Source organism: Colobus angolensis, unplaced genomic scaffold, assembly GCF_000951035.1.
Source record: "Colobus angolensis palliatus isolate OR3802 unplaced genomic scaffold, Cang.pa_1.0 Scaffold124, whole genome shotgun sequence".
NCBI classification, from domain to species: Eukaryota; Metazoa; Chordata; class Mammalia; order Primates; family Cercopithecidae; genus Colobus; species Colobus angolensis.
In genome coordinates, this window is record NW_012113586.1 from 6,121,615 (window position 1) to 6,139,279 (window position 17,665).

Sequence of the window (17,665 nt, forward strand, 5' to 3'; positions counted from 1 at the left end):
TCCTTTCCTTTCCTTTCCTTTCCTTTCCTTTTTCGATGGGGTCTAGCTCTGTTGCCCAGGCTGGAGTGCAGTGGTGCAACCTCAATTCACTGCAACCTCCACCTCTGAGGCTCAAGCTGTTCTCCTGCCTCAGCCTCCCGAGTAGCTGGAAGCACACGCCACCAGGCCCAGCTAATTTTTGTATTTTAGTAGGGACAGCGTTTCATCATGTTGACCAGGCTGGTCTTGAACTCCTGACCTCAAGTGATCCACCCGCCTCGGCCTCCCAAGGTATTGGGATTACAGGCGTGAGCCACTGTGCCTGGCAGTTTAGGGGTTTTTCAAAGGTAGTTTGGAGGAAGGGGTAGGGGCAGTAAGGCAATGGGTGCTTGCTGCTGATTGGTTGGGGGATGCAGTCATAGGGGTGTGGGAAAATCCACCTTACTTGCTGAATCGCTTCTGGGTGGGGCCACAGGAGGGCTTATTGGAGGGCTTGTTGGGTCCAGGTGGAGCCATTGTCTGTGTCAGATAGGCAAGAAACCTCAAAAGGTATCTCAAAAGGCCAGTCTTAGGTTCAGCAATAGTGATGTTATCTGCAGAAGTAATTAAAAAAGCTATCTATCTTATGACCTCCAGAGTAATGGCTGGCAGTCCTTTATGTCAACACCTTAGCAGAATTGAGGCTCCTTTCCTCCTGCTAGCCTGGTGGTCTCTTTTTAACTTTACAAAGGCAGTTGAGTTTTGGGGAAGGGCTATTATATAAACTATAAACTAAATGTCTCCCAAAGTCAGCTTGTCTCAAGCCCAGGAATAATTAATGTCAGCATGAAGGCTAAAGGCAAAGAAGAGGGAGGTTGACTAGATCAGATCCTCCCTGACTCTTTCACTGATAGAATGTTTGCAAAGGCAGTAATACAGTTTGGCTCTGTGTCCTCACCCAAATCTCACCTCGAATTGTAATCCCCACTTGTTGAGGGAAGGACCTGTTAGGAAGTGATTGGATCATGGGGGTGGTTTCCCTCATGCTGTTCTTACAAGATTTGATGGTTTTTAAAGTGGCAGTTTCCTCTGCACTGACTCTCTCTCCTACCGCCTTGTAAAGGTGCCTGCTTCCCCTTTGCCTTCTGCCATGATTGTAGGTTTCCTGGGGCCTCCCTAGCCATGCAGAACTGTGAGTCAGTTAAACCTCTTTTGTTTATAAATTACCCAGTCTCAGGTAGTATCTCTATAGCCATGTGAAATTAATGCAGGCAGTTTCATTAGTGACTTTCCTAGAGTCACATGATAGATAGAAAAGTTGGAATTTTAGGCTGGGTGCAGTGGCTGTCACACCTGTAATCCCAGCACTTTGAGAGGCTGAGGTGGGCAGATCACCTGAGGTCAGGAGTTCGAGACCAGCCTGACCAACATGGAGAAACCCCGTCTCTACTAAAGATACAAAATTAGCCGAACGTGGTGGTGCATGCCTGTAATTCCAGCTATTCGGGAGGCTGAGGCAGGAGAATTGCTTGAACCTGGGAGATGGAGGTTGCAGTGAGCTGAGATCATGCCATTGCACTCCAGCCTGGGTAACAAGAGTGAACCTCTATCTCAAGAAAATAAATAATAAGAAAAGTTGGAGTTTTAAGTCCAGACTACTAATTGTAAGTCCAGTTCTTTCTCCACACTACCTGTAACAATACCAGGGAGGTAGTTTGGGATTGTAGGCCTGGAAAGATGTGGTATTGAAAGCTTTGGGCAGCCAGAGGTATGTGCGCAGTTTAACAGTGTCATTCAGTTTTTACTAAGCACTTACCTTATGCTAAAGTTCTCAAGCATTGAGGATAAGAAGATAAACAAGACTTGGTTCTAGTTCTTAAGAACCTAACAAAGGGAGAGGCAAGTATCATCTTTTTTATTGAAATATAATTCATACACCATGAGATCCACTCTAAAAATATACAGTTCAGTGGTTTTTAGTACATTCACAAGATTGTACAACCATTACCACTAATTCAAGAATGTTTTCATCACCTCAAAAGAAATGGTACTCATTAGCAGTCACTCATATCCTTCTCTTCCAGCCTCTGGAAACCACTAATCTACTTTGTCTCTATGGACGTTGCACAATATGAATGGAATTATATTAGGCCTTTGATGTCTGGCTTCTTTTACTTAGCATGATGTTTTCCAGGTCTGTCCATATTTTAGCATGTATTAGGATTTCATTTTTTTTATGGCTGAATAATATTTCATTGTATACATATATCATTTGTTCATCATCAATGAACATTTGCTTTTCTTTGGCTGTCAGGAGTAATGCTGTGAGCTTTTATGTACAGGTTCATACAAGTATGAACGTAGTGTGCTAAGCTGTTGTTGCATTGCTGGTTATAAAGAAGAGAGGTTTAATTGTGTAACTGTTCTGCACGTTTTTCAGGAAGCATATTTAAGCACATTTATGGATTATTTTTAACTCTTCTTCTACTTAATTTGGCTAGATTAAGAATTCACATGGAGAAAACCTAGCATTAGCATTAGTTTAAGCTTCTGAAATAGCCAAGATAGCTAAGTTTAAGATTCAAATGTAGAGGTGAAGTCTCAGGTTTTTTTTACCTGATAAGAAAAACTTCCTCAAGGACTGAATTGCACTTTAGTGTGTAGATATGAGATATAGTTTGTTGGCCAAGATAGAGATGTTGTTTTAGACTTGGGAAATGGTACATGCAATGGTTTGAGGGAGTGAAAAGGCACAACTGGGAGTAATAAGATAGAAGTGAGTTGTTACACAAAATAGAATAGATGAGGAATTATTTGTATAGCTATTGATATATACTAAGTCAGGTGTATTAATGGTGATATAGTTAGGTAACTAGAAGAAATATATTAAAATGAAGAATTTTAGCATTTACATTTTGTTTATGCAAGAAGGTAATAGGAGATAGTAAATGGAAAACAGGGAATGTTTTGTAGTATTTTTAGTGTTTCACTTATGGTACAGTACATGTATTTCATTAATCAGGTTTAGAACCTTTCTGTTTGTTGGTAAAATGTAATATTTTCCTGATGATCAGTAGAATAGCAGCTAAATATGGAATCCTTTTATTAGGTTCAAGGCCACGTCTTCAATACAGCATAACATTAGAGCATTTCTGGAAACATGGGTCACTGTTAATGTACTTGTATATTTTCTTTAACAAATATCTGAGAACTTACCATGTATTAGACCCTAGGTACTGATTATATAAGGATCAAATGGAAATGGTCCTTGACCTCAAGGAGTTTCTTGTATAATAGGGAGACAGTTTTCTTTTGTTCTTTTTTATTGTTGTTCTTTTTTTTTTTTTGGTTGGAGTCTTTCTCTGTTGCTCAGGCTGGAGTGCAGTAGCGCAGTCTTGGCTCATTGCAACCTCCACCTCCTGGGCTCAAGCTATTCTTCTGCCTCAGCCTTCCGAGTAGCTGGGACTATGGGCATGCACCACCCCGCCCCGCTAGTTTTTTGGATTTTTAGTAGAGAAGGGGTTTCACCATGTTTTTCAGGCTGGTCTCGAACTCCTGACCTCAGGTGATCCGCCCACCTTGGCCTCCCAAAGTGCTGGGATTACAGGCCTGAGCCACTGCACCTGACCGGGTGACAGTTGTCTAAACGGTCAAAACAGTGAGCTTATTGGTACAAATGGATGTGTATAGATGACAGTGAAAGAGTAGAGGCAGAAGGTTCTACATTTGCCTGTGGAAGTAAGAATCAACTTTATATGAGATCATCTTAAATTTGGACTTGAAAGATAAGTAGGCAAGTGTTAGCTAGTCAAGGTTAGTTAGAAGGCAGATATTCCAGATAAGAATTATATATGCTGAAGCAACAAAGGGCATGAAAGGAGTGTGAGATTCAAAGCAGTTAGGTATACTGTAGATGATAATTTCAAGTCTGAGGTCAGATTTTGTGATTTTTCTTTTTTATGCTGACTTTGTCACTGTTTTATTTTAAGCTGTCTTAAACCTGGGTGCAGTGGCTCTGACTGTAGTCCCAGCACTTTGAGGAGGCCAAGACAGGAATAGCACTTGAGGCCAGGAGTTCGAGACTAGCCTGGGCAACATAGCAAGACCCAGTTTCTACAAAAAAAATTAAAAATGAGCCGGGCATCTTGGCATGGACCTGTAGTCCTAGCTGCTTGGGAAGCTGAGACAGGAGGATCCCTTTAGCCCAGGGGTTCAAGGTTGCAGTGAGCCGTGATCATGCCACTGCACTCCAGCCTGGGCAACAGAGTGAGACCCTGTCTCAAAAAAAAAAAAAAAAAAATAGAATCTACCTCATGGATATGTTGGTAAGATTAAGTTTGGTGCCTGACATGTAAGTATTCAATAAACGTTAGTTGTTACAATTGTTTTTCTCTTCCTTTTCTTTTTCACCAGCCCTCATTATTAAAAAGTAAGCTTTGGGAGGAAGGACCCCTATTATGCTTTCGTGTTATGCTTAATAGGAAAATTATAACCATTCATCCAAGTGTGTTGAGTACTTTGTACTTGTCTTGAGGAACAGTGGGGATGAGAGAGACTTGCTGTCATAGAGTTTACAGGCCAGGAGAATGCAGACATTTATAGATTTTTTAAAACCCTACCTATAATAAATTGTATAGCATTACTCAAAGGGGAAATGATAAGGCATCAACCTAAGGTGAGTATATACCAGGAGAACCCAATAACACTTAGAGGGTTGTTAAAGCCTCTTTGAAACCTGGAAGCTGGGTAAGAGTTAGTAAGGAGATATCAGCAGTAAATTTTATTAGGAAAAGGAGCAGAATTTGAAATCCCACAAGGGCTGAAGGAACTGGGCACTTTTGAAGAACAGAAAAAAGTCCAGTGAAGAACAGGAAAGAGAGAAGGGCCTAGTTCTGTAGAGGAAAATGTAAACTAGATCAGGTAGGGCCTTTGTTAAACTGCATAAAGGATTTTGGATTTTATCCTTAACTCGATGAGAAACCATTTTTGAAGGGTTTTGGTGGGGTAGGAGTAGTGTCCATGACCTATCAGATTTGCCTACTTTTTAAAGGCCTTCATGAGCCATATAAAACCACTGTAGCTTTTAAAAAAGAAAAAGGAAAAAAATAAAAATAGCTGTCTATCCCGATCTTTCATCTGACTAAATCCCAGCACTATAACCAATTGGTGTACATCCTTTCAGATTTTTCCCTAGGAATATACAAACATGAGTTTAGAAACACGTGTGTGTGTGTGTGTGTGTGTGTGTTTTAATATATTTTGGTTTATTTTGTTTTGTTTTGAGACAGGGTCTCACTCTTTTGTACAAATTTTTCTTTTGTAGAGGATCACTTGAGACTAGGAGTCTTGCTACTAATAGTTGACCAGGCTGGTTTTGAACTCCTAGTCTTAAGTGATCCTCTTACCTTGGCATCCCAAAGTGTTGTGATTACAGATATGAGCCAACAGGCCCATCGTGTAGTTTTTTTTAAGTAACAGAAAATGAGATTATACCACATGTACACACCTAGTGCTATAAATACTGTGTTGCAAGTTTTACATTTGTTTTTACATTTTTGCTTTTGGACTTTTTCTTTTTTTTTTGAGATGGAGTTTCACTTTTGTTGCCCAGGCTGATGTGCAATGGCACAATCTCGGCTCACCTCAACCTCTTGCCTCCCAGGTTCAAATGATTCTCCTACCTCAGCCTCCCGAGTAGCTGGGATTACAGGTGTGCGCCACCACACACAGCTAATTTTGTATTTTTAGTAGAGACGGGGGTTTCTTCATGTTGGTCAGGCTGGTCTCAAACTCCCAACCGCAGGTGATCCACTCACCTCGGCCTCCTAAAGTGCTGGGATTACAGGTGTGAGCCACCGTGCCCAGCTGTTTTTGGACTGTTTCATGTCAGTTCTTAGAGCTTTCTTGTGTTTTAATCCATATGGTATTCCATTTCATTGGATGTTTGTTTAGCCCTCTCTTGGTGAACTTTTGGTTTATCTCTCATATGTTACTATTAAAAACAAAGCTGCATTGGTGAAAAGATGTTAACATCATTAGGAAAATGCAAGTTAAAATCACGGTGAGATGTACCATGACACGCTTATTAGGATGGCTAAAATTAAATAGACTTAACATTAACCATAGCAAGTATTGGTGAGAATGTGGAGGAACTAGAACCTTCAAACACTGTTGGGATTGTAAAATGGTACAATCACTTTGAAAAAAGTTCAATTTCTTTAAAAGTTAAACATGTATCTGTCATAATGATTCAGCCCTTCTGCTTTTATTTGCCAAAAGAAAACAGGAAATATAACTATACAGAGATTCGTACTCACATGTTTATAGCAACTTTATTTGTAATAAGACAAAAACTGGAAACAACCCGAATGTCCACCTGCAGATAAATGTATAAACAAATTATGTGTTCGTGTAATAGAATATTAACTAACAGTGAAAAGGAATGAACTTGATCCAACAGCAAGGATAAAACTCAATTATACTGAGTGAAAAAAATAGATGAAAAAAGCATACAGTATAAAATTCAAATTATATAAAACTCTAGGGGAAAAAAAAAAACTAAAGCCGAAGAAAGCAGATGAGTGGTTGGTTGAGGACAGGTTGTTTGAGAGAGAGATTGATGACCATGGGGCATGAGGAATGTTGGGGGTAATAGATAAGATCTGTTCACTATTCTTGATTTTGGTTTCCCAGTTGTATACTATGTGAAAATACATTAAACTTTCACATCAGATCCTACACTTTGAATATGTTTAGTTTATTGTACGTTATTTATACCTTAACGTCATTTGTAAAAAGCTGCATTGAGGCACAATGAGTGTATAGTTTCAAACACATATTTCTGTAAGCTAAGTTGGTAGAAGTGTAGTTACTGGGCCAAAAGTAATTACACATTTAAATTTCACATAGATATTGACAAAGTGCTCTACAAAAAATATTGTGCCAGCTTATATATTTGAAAATGCCCATGTTTGCACTGTCTTCCCAAATCATTCTTCCATCTTTTCCAATGGTGGATTAAAATGACATTACTGTTAATTTTCTTTTTTCTTTTTTTTTTTTTTTTTTGAGACAGAGTCTCGCTCCGTCGCCCAGGCTGGAGTGCAGTGGCCGGATCTCAGCTCACTGCAAGCTCCGCCTCCCGGGTTTACGCCATTCTCCTGCCTCAGCCTCCCGAGTAGCTGGGACTACAGGTGCCCGCCACCTCGCCTGGCTAGTTTTTTGTATTTTTTTAGTAGAGACAGGGTTTCACTGCGTTAGCCAGGATGGTCTCGATCTCCTGACCTCGTGATCTGCCCGTCTTGGCCTCCCAAAGTGCTGGGATTACAGGCTTGAGCCACGTTAATTTTATTTTCATTTCTTTGGTGAAATTGGTTTTCTTATGTTCATTGATTATTTCTTCTGTAAATTGTCTTTAGTGAAATGTCTTTGCTCATTTTCCTATTGGACTGTGTTTTTACTTTTAAGTCATGAAAATTATATAATACTTATATTTCCATGTACTTATTCAGGGATGCTCAAAAAACATTGCTTTAATGAATAAATGAATTAATTTAATGTCTTTCCATTAGACTTTTAACTTTATTTATGGTGACTATCCATGTCTAGTGAAACCCACAGATGAATGTTTCAGTTAGCAGCTACCTGTTGGAGATTATAATGACATCAGGGATGCTCTTTAATGTACTTCCTGTTTGCCTTTTCCTGACCTGTCCATCCTCTACCCTTAGAGTTATCTTTCTAGCAAGAGATATAAATTGCAAGTGAGGAGTATAAAAAGGAGTGGAAATAGGTAACTTGGGATTTTCGTGTCTGTTTTGAATCATCTTCCCCCTTCTTTGTTTTTAGGTGGCATGCAGCCTCATTTTCATCTCTGGCCCGTATTAGGTACTCCCCCCTCATAACAAATCTTCCAGTTGACTTGAGTTGCAGCTGGGGATTCACCTGTAGTTACAGCTTTACAAGTACATCCTTGGCCAACAGCTGTGACCACAGGGTAACACAACTGTATTGTCCTTTGATTATCCCTCCAGCTAACCTACTGCTTACTCTCACCTTCAGCCCTTCATGTCTCTGGCATGGGTTTTGTTTTGTTTGTAATTACAGTACTTTGGGAGGCTAAGGTGTGCAGATTGCTTGAGCTCAGGAGTTGAAGACCAACCTGGGCAATGTAACAAAATCCCATCTCTACAAAAAAAACACAAAAATTAGCCAGGCATGGTGGCACATGCCTGTAGTCCTAGCTATTCAGGAGGCTGAAATGGAGGGCATGGCTTGAGCCTGGAAGGTGGAAGTTGCAGTGAGTCTAGATGACACCACTGCTCTTCAGCCTAGGCAGCAGAGCCAGACCCTGTCTCAAAAATAAATAAAAGAACAATATGACCATTTCTTTTATGAAGCAGTGTAAGATTTAAGGTAATATTCATACTTGAATAATTTTTTTTACTCTTTGTTACACATTTTCTCATTTAATCAGAGTTCTGCAATATAGGTGGCATGTTTTAAAGACAGGAAACTGACGTTCAGGTTGAGAACCAGCCCAGAATCATAGTTACGGGTCTTCTGGCTTTATCCTACTGCCTCTAAGTAAGGGAAGGGCTCATATGTACTGTTGACTATGCCCTTTTTTATGTAGTAAGGGGCCTTGTGTGTCACGCTAAGGGCTTTCTGTGGGCTATAAGAATTTTCTAGAGCTTTAGAGCTGGGTACTAACATAATTACATTTCTATTTAAGTGAATGATTATGGACATTGAAATGGAGGGATACTGGGGACAAGAATGCTGATAAATAGGTCCTGCAGCAATTTTGACAAATGGCAGAAGTGTCAGAGCATGTCAGCTATTTTCATAATAGAACATACAGGATTTGTTTTGCTCTGAGCACCTAGTTGTTTGTTGAATAATACAGTTTTATCCACACAAACTTTATACTGTGTGGGCCCTCAGGGGACCCTAAGGAAGCAGTAATAAGGCTCAACTTGATATTGGATAATCTGTTAGTTTATTAATAAACTGAGTATAAGCAGTAACATAAAATTAATAACTTCTCTGCTTTAATCAAAGCAAATTTGTCTTTATCTTCTTTCTCTTCAGTTGGAAGATGCTGGCTCAAGTAGTTTAGATAATCTACTAAGTAGATACATCTCAGGCAGTCACCTACCCCCACAGCCTACAAGCACCATGAATCCCTCCCCAGGACCCTCTGCCCTTTCTCCGGGATCATCAGGTAAAGCAAACAGGGATATTACCTTATTTTTTTAACACCTAAAGAAAAAGTCTCACTATCTGTCTTAGTCAGAATTCTCCAGAGAAACAGAATAAGTAGGAAGTCTACTTGAAGAGAGAAAGGGAGGTTGAGAGAGATTTATTTTGAGGAATTGGCTCATGTGATTGTGGGTGTTGGCAGGGCAGGTCAGGCAGGCTGGAGACCCAGGTAAGAGTATTATTCAAGTATTGAGACAAAATAACTTCTTTGGGGCATGAGGAGATAGGGGAGAGAACAGGGCTCCATCTTCTCTTCTCTCTTAAAAGGGCTTTACCTGATTGTATGAGACCCACTTGCATTATGGAAAATAATCTACTTTTCTCAAAGTCCACTTATTTAAATGTTAATTAATCCCATCTAAAAAAAAAAATGCCTTCACAGTACCATCTATACTGATATTTGGCCATACTGCTGGGTGTCATATCCTAGCCAAGTTGACACAATAACAGATATTTTTTTCTTGATTGTTCTTTGTAATTATTTTTGTTCAAATACTATTGGTACTCTTTTCGCTAACTGAAATCATATTGATATATATCTGTAGTCGACACTGTTTGGAACTCCAAATTACTCAACCCTTAGTATATTCACAGTCTTTTATGGGTTTAATCTTACATTTTACAATACAGAGGGTCAGTTGAAGAGTTCTTTGGTTCCAAGTCAACTTTAAAACACTTTGTAAAATAATGAAACACTGAAAAATTATTTAAAAAATAAGAGCTGAAGAAGGGCAGGTTAATTTTCAAACTGTAATTTTAAAATAAAAAATTTGCTGAGAACTATTAAAATAGCCATGATATGTAGCTCTCTTCCAAAATTCCAGTGGTTTTATTAACCCATTACTCAGTGATTCAGTTGGGACTGTTGAATACGTGATTGAAGCAACTCCAAACAGGTTAACATTCTAGAAGTGTTATTGAATGTATTTTTCTGATGTAAATTAAATGTTATTTCTTTCTTACTGAAACAGACCACCTACTTCTTTCTAGAGGAAGAACAGTTCACTTGTGAATATGGATTTTCCATGAGATGCAACATTAACATATTTTTTAAATCACATAATTTTTAAGATTTAATAAGAATTATTTCAGGACTTCTGAAAATAATTAATGGGAACCTAAGTAGAATATTTTATCAAATAACTTGTTGAGGGATGGCACATAACGTTTTCTTGGTCTGTTTTATTGACTGGATAGTGGTGCCCTGAGGAGGATTCTGAGGTGATGTCTGGACACAGCTGAGAGAAACTGGTTGATGTCTGCTAATGGTTACACATATTCCCGACTTTGTGACTAGATCTGATTTCCAAGAATTTTTTAGCTGGGTTATAATAATCTTGAGTTCTGTGACCAGTAGGTAGAATTCCAAATATTCTTACATGCATTGATACTCATTTTGACTTACTGCTTTTTAGGTTTATCCAATTCTCACACACCTGTGAGACCCCCAAGTACTTCTAGTACTGGCAGTCGAGGCAGGTGAGTATTATGTTATTAATAATTATTTTTTTCCTTTTTGTTAAGAAAAACAGCAAATATATATAATAAAAGTAGAATGTTACAATGAACCTCTATATACTTAACACCCAGCTTTAACAGTGATCAAATAATGGCCAATCTTGTTTCTTCTATACTTCTACCAGTTCCTTTCTGGTCTGAATTATTTTGAAACAAATCTCAGTCATTTCACTTGTGACTGTTTCAGTATATATCACTTAATGAAAATAACTTAAAAAATTTATAACCACAGAACCATTATCACACCTAAAAAAATTTAACAACTCATTCTTTAATATCAGTAGAGATCCATTAATGTTTAGTGTTCCCAATTTTTGCAACAAATGCCTTTTAAAAAGAACCAGATGATTTCTTTGAATCAGATGCAGATAAGCTCTATACATTTCCATCAGTTTGTTTACGTCACTATCAATTTATTTGTTGTAAAAATGTAGTTTCTCCTATAATGTTTTCCCAATTTCTCCATCTTGTCATTTAAGTACACACTGCCTCCTGTTTTTTTGTCTATGTTGGTATTTAGGTCAAGAGGGTTGATCAGATTTAGGTTTGATTTGGGGGAAGGGAGGGCAAGAAGACTTGGTAGTGTAGTGGTAGTGTATACTTCCATCAGGGGCAAATTATGCCTGGTTGGGGTTTTTGTGATAGCAACCGTTAATAATCATTGTTTAGCTCTATTATTTTTCTGCTGGTTGAAATATGATATTTTAATTATTGTATCATTCTTTATTTATTTAGAATATTTCTGTAAAGAGAAACTTTCGTCATCAACTATTGGGTTATAGGAAAGATAGGATAAATTCTATTTCCCTGCTTTCGTGGTAACGAATTGATTCTAACACCCTCCAACAGTGACAGTTTTATTGTTATTACCTTTATGGACTGAGATATTTAAACATACTTTATATATTTTAATTCATTACATATGTTATGTATCTACATATGTATTGAACACTTAACATTATTCCATCTTTGGCCTTCAGAGCTTTCTCAGGCTTACTCCTTAGTCCTTTTGCTATAATCACAGCAGTCTTTTTTAAACTTCAGTGTTTCCTGTGAAACAGTGTTTCAGGTTCATTTTGTACATTTCTTGCTTCAGACCTGGAATCAGCTACTTTCCCAGGAAGTTCTGGTAATGTTAGCAGAAAAGCAGGAAAATAGTGTTTGAGGATAATATTCTAGTGCTAATAGCACTCATTGCTACTGAATTGCTCATTGTTTCTTAGGCCTTTTCAGTGGACAGAGCTAAGAAATAGGAGCAAGTGTGTGTGTGTGTGTGTGTGTGTGTGTGTGTGTGTGTGTGAAGATAGAAGTGCTTCAAACCATAAAATGTGTTTTCAGGGTCTTCTGAAAGTTGCTGCATAATTTTAAAGAGTTTGAAGCTAGGCTTTACACCACATTCCCCTTAACCACATTATGAGGTATCCTTATCTTCTACAAAGTTAATTGTCTGTTGTCTTCACTTTAATAAACATTACTTTTCATACAATTGTTTTTATTTATACCATATGTCAAACGTATCTGATCTTTATTTGTTGTTTCTTATTAGCTGTGGCTCATCAGGAAGAACTGCTGAGAAGACAAGTCTTAGTTTCAAATCTGATCAGGTGAAGGTCAAGCAAGAACCTGGGACTGAAGATGAAATATGTAGCTTTTCAGGAGGTGTAAAACAAGAAAAAACAGAGGATGGCAGGAGGAGTGCTTGCATGGTAAGCTCCCACTGGGGTCTGACAGGGACTTAAGGTCATCTCTTCATTGATTCTTTCAGCTCTGAGTATATTAAGACTAAGTAGTGGTTCTAGGAACATTTATTTATTTTTGAAATTTCATGCCTGGCACAAGCCAGATACATCTTTTTCTAACTCAACTTTTTTGTCTGAGAGTCAGCTGTAATTATCAGAAAAGACTTAATAATTGTACTAAGTACTCATTTGAAATTATCGTTGAATTTGTATTTAGTCAGTATTCTTGCCATGATGCTAAATCAGATTGTATCTCATCCTGAAATTGTTATTTCAGTAGTCACGTTGACTCTCAGGCCACAAAAGATCTTTGGCATTCTCCTGGACCTGTGAGCGCAGCATTAAGATTGCTGACACAAACTAAATTTATTGATCAGAATTTTGTGATAGGAAGATTGTCTTTTGGCTTATGTATTACTAATCATTCTGGAGTTCCTTGAGTGGAACATTTTATATAATTTCTAATATAGAATGAAGGAAGGCTAAGCCCCTCTTGATTTAAATATTTTGATTTTTGTTTTTCTGACCAGGCTTTTTCCTTTTTTATATGGTTGGCACATAGGAATTCATCTCAAGGTATTAGTATATTTAACACAGCATATATAGATTCAGAGAGCAAGAGATTCAGCCTTGGGTTTGGAGTACTGTTACCTCTTCATCCAGAACTTGGTTTAGAAAGTACCCGCATTAAAAAAATGGGTGCCAAGGGTAGTGAACGATTTCTTTAAGTTGTTGCAACCTTCCTACAATATAGTGGAATGATAGGTGAGCAGAAGAATATTATAGAATGCTTCTAAAATGCTATGCAAAAGATTCTAGGTGTGAAAAGGAGTGTGCCATAATTAGCTCTCTCAAGGAAAAGTATAACCCTATGCTGACTTCCCAATCAGTAGCTTAACAGTTTAATTAATTTACTTATTATCTGAGTGAGACATTATTAGAGGGGCAGACCCCTTAAAATCATATATGTTAGTGTGCCTGAATAATTTTGGGATTATTGTCATTTCTTTATGGCACTATTGTGATTTATAAAATAAATTTAAGTTATGTCAGTATATCTATATGCATATTCACATAGCTTTTAAATGCACATACTGCATACAATAAAGATTAAATGATTCTTCAAGAATTTGTCATCGTTTTGTTTTAGTTGAGCAGTCCCGAGAGTAGCTTGACACCACCTCTCTCAACCAACCTGCATCTAGAAAGTGAGTTGGATGCATTGGCAAGCCTGGAAAACCATGTGAAAACTGAACCTGCAGATATGAATGAAAGCTGCAAACAGTCAGGGCTCAGCAGCCTTGTTAATGGAAAGTCCCCAATTCGAAGCCTCATGCACAGGTCGGCAAGGATTGGAGGCGATGGCAACAATAAAGATGATGACCCAAATGAAGACTGGTGTGCTGTCTGCCAAAATGGAGGAGATCTCTTGTGCTGCGAAAAATGTCCAAAGGTCTTTCATCTAACTTGTCATGTTCCAACACTACTTAGCTTTCCAAGGTACCAGTGAAATAATTGATTTTTGGTGTTTATTTTCATAAGCTAAAAATAAATAGCAGAAGATTGTTCAGGGCAGATGGCCTTCTAACCAGTGTGTAGTATTTCTGTGAAACAGGGAGCCTGTTATTCTTTTGGTATTAGCTTCCAGAGAAACGAACAATAAACTATCTAAGATCTAAGTGGTACATTAATGTTAAAGAGTAGATTTCATCTCCTGGCCTTTAGTTTATATTCAGTATAAGGAAAATAGATAAAATTCTAAATTAGGGGGCTAAGGTTACAAAGCTTGTAGTCTGGTTATAATTCTGTAGTAAACTTGGGCAATTCACTAATTATCAGGGATCAGTTTTTGCATCTACAAGTGGTAGGTTTTGGTTTAGAAGAGCTGTAGTTCTTCCCTTCCATTTAATACTTCATGTTCATGCAATCTCTCATCTCTGATTTCAGAGACTATAAAATAGTAGAGTCATACTTGTTTTTTTTCAATCTTCTCCTTTCTCTCTTGTCCCCCAATTTCTTTTTAGTGGAAGTAAATCAGTATTCTTTGTAAACCCAGCTTTTTTCTTGTTATAAATTTAAAAAAAAAGATATATCTTCTCAAATTCCCGAGAAGCAGTAACTTTAATTGAATAATAGTACCCTGTTTGAAAGAGTCAGCCTTTTGGATTAGAAAACTAGTAGATATTTAAACAGTGCCAGAATATTTTTCTGAAGAATTGTAATTTCTTACCTAAGTCTTAGGAGATACAGTTACTTGCTAGAGATGGGTCTTAGAGATAAGGGCCTTCTTTTTCTTTACTCTTCTTTAGAAAAGAAAAGCACTGGCACTTTTCTTATTTAGGAAAGAAAAAGCATTGGCACTTTTCTTATTTAGAAAAGAAAAGCATTGGCACTTTGATCATGAAATTAAGAGTTTTCTTTGGGTAGTAATATTTACTGGAATGTCAGAATTTTGCCACTGAATGCTTTCTTTCAATGGCAAATACTTTGAAAGGATTGTAAAATGTTGGCGCAAATTAGCCAGGCGTGGTAGCTCACACCTGTAATCCCAGCACTTTGTGAGGCTGAGGCAGGCAGAGCACTTGAGGTCAGGAGTTTGAGACCAGCCTGGCCAACATGGCAAAACCCCATCTCTGCTAAAAATACAAAAAAGAAAAAACTTAGCCAGGCATGGTAGCACACACCTTGTAGTCCCAGTTACTCGGAGGGCTGAGCCAGGAGGATTGCTTGAACCTGGGAAGCAGATGTTGCTGTGAGCCGAGATTGCACCACTGCACTCTAGCCTTGGTGACAGAGCAAGACTCCATCTCTGAAAAAGAAAAACAAACAAATAGATTGGTTAGTACATATCCCTAGATTTAGGATCTATGTATATACCTCTCTATATATCTCCATATATCGATTTATATAGAGAGACGGAGTGAATATAAATAAATCATTTTAGAAGTCATAGTTTGATAAGAAATCCTGATAAAAACAAAGTATATACTTGGTAGGGTTAAAATATAGGAGGTGGCCAGGCATCGTGGCTCATGCCTGTAATCCCAGCACTTTGGGAGGCCAAGGCAGGTGAATCACTTGAGGCCAGGAGTTTGAGACCATCCTGCCCACCATGGTGAAACCCCACCTCTACTAAAAATACAAAAATTGTCCAGGTATGGTGGCGGGTGCCTGTAATCTCAGCACTTTGGGAGGCCGAGGTAGGCAGATCACCTGAGGTCAGGAGTTGCCTGGTCAACATGGTGAAACCCCATCTCTACTAATAACACAAAAATTAGCTGGGCATGGTGGCAGGCATCTATAATCCCAGCTACTCAGGAGGCTGAGTCATGAAAATCGCTTGAACCCGGGAGGCAGAGGTTGGAGTGAGCCAGGATCATGCCACTGTACTCCAGCTTGGAGGACAGAGTGAAACTGTGTCTCAAAAAAAAAAAAACAAAAATTAGTCGGTCATGATGGTGCATGCCTGTAATCCCAGCTACTAGGGAGGCTGAGGTACAAGAATCGCTTTAACCCGAGAGGCAGAGGTTGCAGTGAACCAAGATTGTGCCACTGCACTCCAGCCTGGACGAGGGGGAGATTCTGTCTCTGAAAAAAAAGGAGGTATATATACATGTGCTTGTGCCTGTAGGTATGTGTGTGTGTGTTCTAGGTTTTGACCATGAAAAAACAACTGATTTACTTTTGGCATTTTAATACATGCCAAAACAGTACAAGATACCTGAGAAACTCTGTAACCTGTGCTCTTCTTATTCATAAATACTGAGTCTACATAATGGTGATACTGGGACCTGGGAGAGTTGGTCTTAGGCCTTATGCTGCAAGTCCTGCTCATCACTACTTAGAGACCCCCTTTTAATGCAGAGATGCCATTTTTATAATGCATTCCAGAAATAATCAATTGATGTGTGACTAGGAAAGTTTAGAGGAGTTTTTAATCACATGACGTCACCTGATGAGATTTCACAACTATAAAACTTTCCTTTTTCCAAAAAATTATTAAGAAAATAAACCAGGCCCCTGTCTAGGGAAGTAGCTTCTCTAGAGCAGGCTTTTTTTTATAATTATGTGGACTAATTACCTATTTCCCTGTCTAGTGGGGACTGGATATGCACATTTTGTAGAGATATTGGAAAGCCAGAAGTTGAATACGATTGTGATAATTTGCAACATAGTAAGAAGGGGAAAACTGCGCAGGGGTTAAGCCCCGTGGACCAAAGGGTAAGTGTCAAATAAGTTGGTTTGTCACTGGGATTCAGTAGTGGTCTGCCTATATATACATCTTTTTTTTATTTTTCCTGTGTAGCATACACAAAACCTGGTAACACTTAACTTTTAATCCTGTCATCTGATGGTATATTGATGATCTCTGAAGTCTTTTTTTCTCTAACTCTGAGAACTACAGACCCTTCTATGCAGATTCCTCAAACTTAAGATGTCTCAACTAAAATCTTAATTTCTAATCCTCTCCTTCCAAACACAAAACCAAGCAAATAACAACATAAAAAAGTGTATTCGTCCCCCAGTATTCCCCTTAATTGAATGATACCACCATTCATTTCTGTTGCTCAGGTTAGAAACCTATTAAAAATGAAATAATGATAACTGTAATACCATTTTCTTACCTTTTCCCACCATTACCACTCTAGACAGACATCCTAATTTCTCATCTGGACTATTGTAATTATCTCTTAACTGCTCTCCTCGCTTCTGCTCTTGACCTTTATAGTCTGTTTTCTGTACTAAACAGTGTTCTTTTTTAGAAAGTAAACAAGTCTATCATTTCTTTGCTTAAAATTCTCTAATAGCTTCTTATCATATTAAAAATGGAAACTCTCTCCTTACTTTACTCAGAATTTTGCCAATCTGGCCTGTAGTCTGATTTCCAAAGACAGAATCTTTTGCATTGTCGTGCGGTCATTAGAGTTAAATTTGGCTCTACTCTGGTGTATATACTTGCAAAAACCCTCATCTACTATCTGTGAAGACAAGATATGTGTTTAGGTTATACAAACTTGTATGACTTGTATTAAAAGAAGTTTAGGTAAATAGAAGACTGTGAATGTAAAATGCATCTCAGTTTACTCATGATTGGGTAAAAACACATTTTTGGAGTTAGATTGAGAAGGCCATTTTTATTTTGAACCTGACTGGAGTCATTTGAAGAAAGGGGATAACTTTTAACA

The 17,665-nt window shown here is 38.1% G+C and overlaps 1 protein-coding gene across 1 annotated transcript in view; it reads left to right on the plus strand.

Annotated features, from left to right (window-relative positions):
• TRIM33 (tripartite motif containing 33) overlaps positions 1 to 17,665 on the plus strand; it is a 126,535-nt gene that overhangs the window by 99,900 nt on the left and 8,970 nt on the right. Inside the window, exons 13-17 of the mRNA XM_011933119.1 lie at positions 9,052 to 9,184; positions 10,638 to 10,701; positions 12,287 to 12,446; positions 13,630 to 13,979; positions 16,577 to 16,700. Of these exons, the coding sequence (XP_011788509.1) occupies positions 9,052 to 9,184; positions 10,638 to 10,701; positions 12,287 to 12,446; positions 13,630 to 13,979; positions 16,577 to 16,700 (831 nt within the window). The remainder of the gene's footprint in view (positions 1 to 9,051; positions 9,185 to 10,637; positions 10,702 to 12,286; positions 12,447 to 13,629; positions 13,980 to 16,576; positions 16,701 to 17,665) is intronic.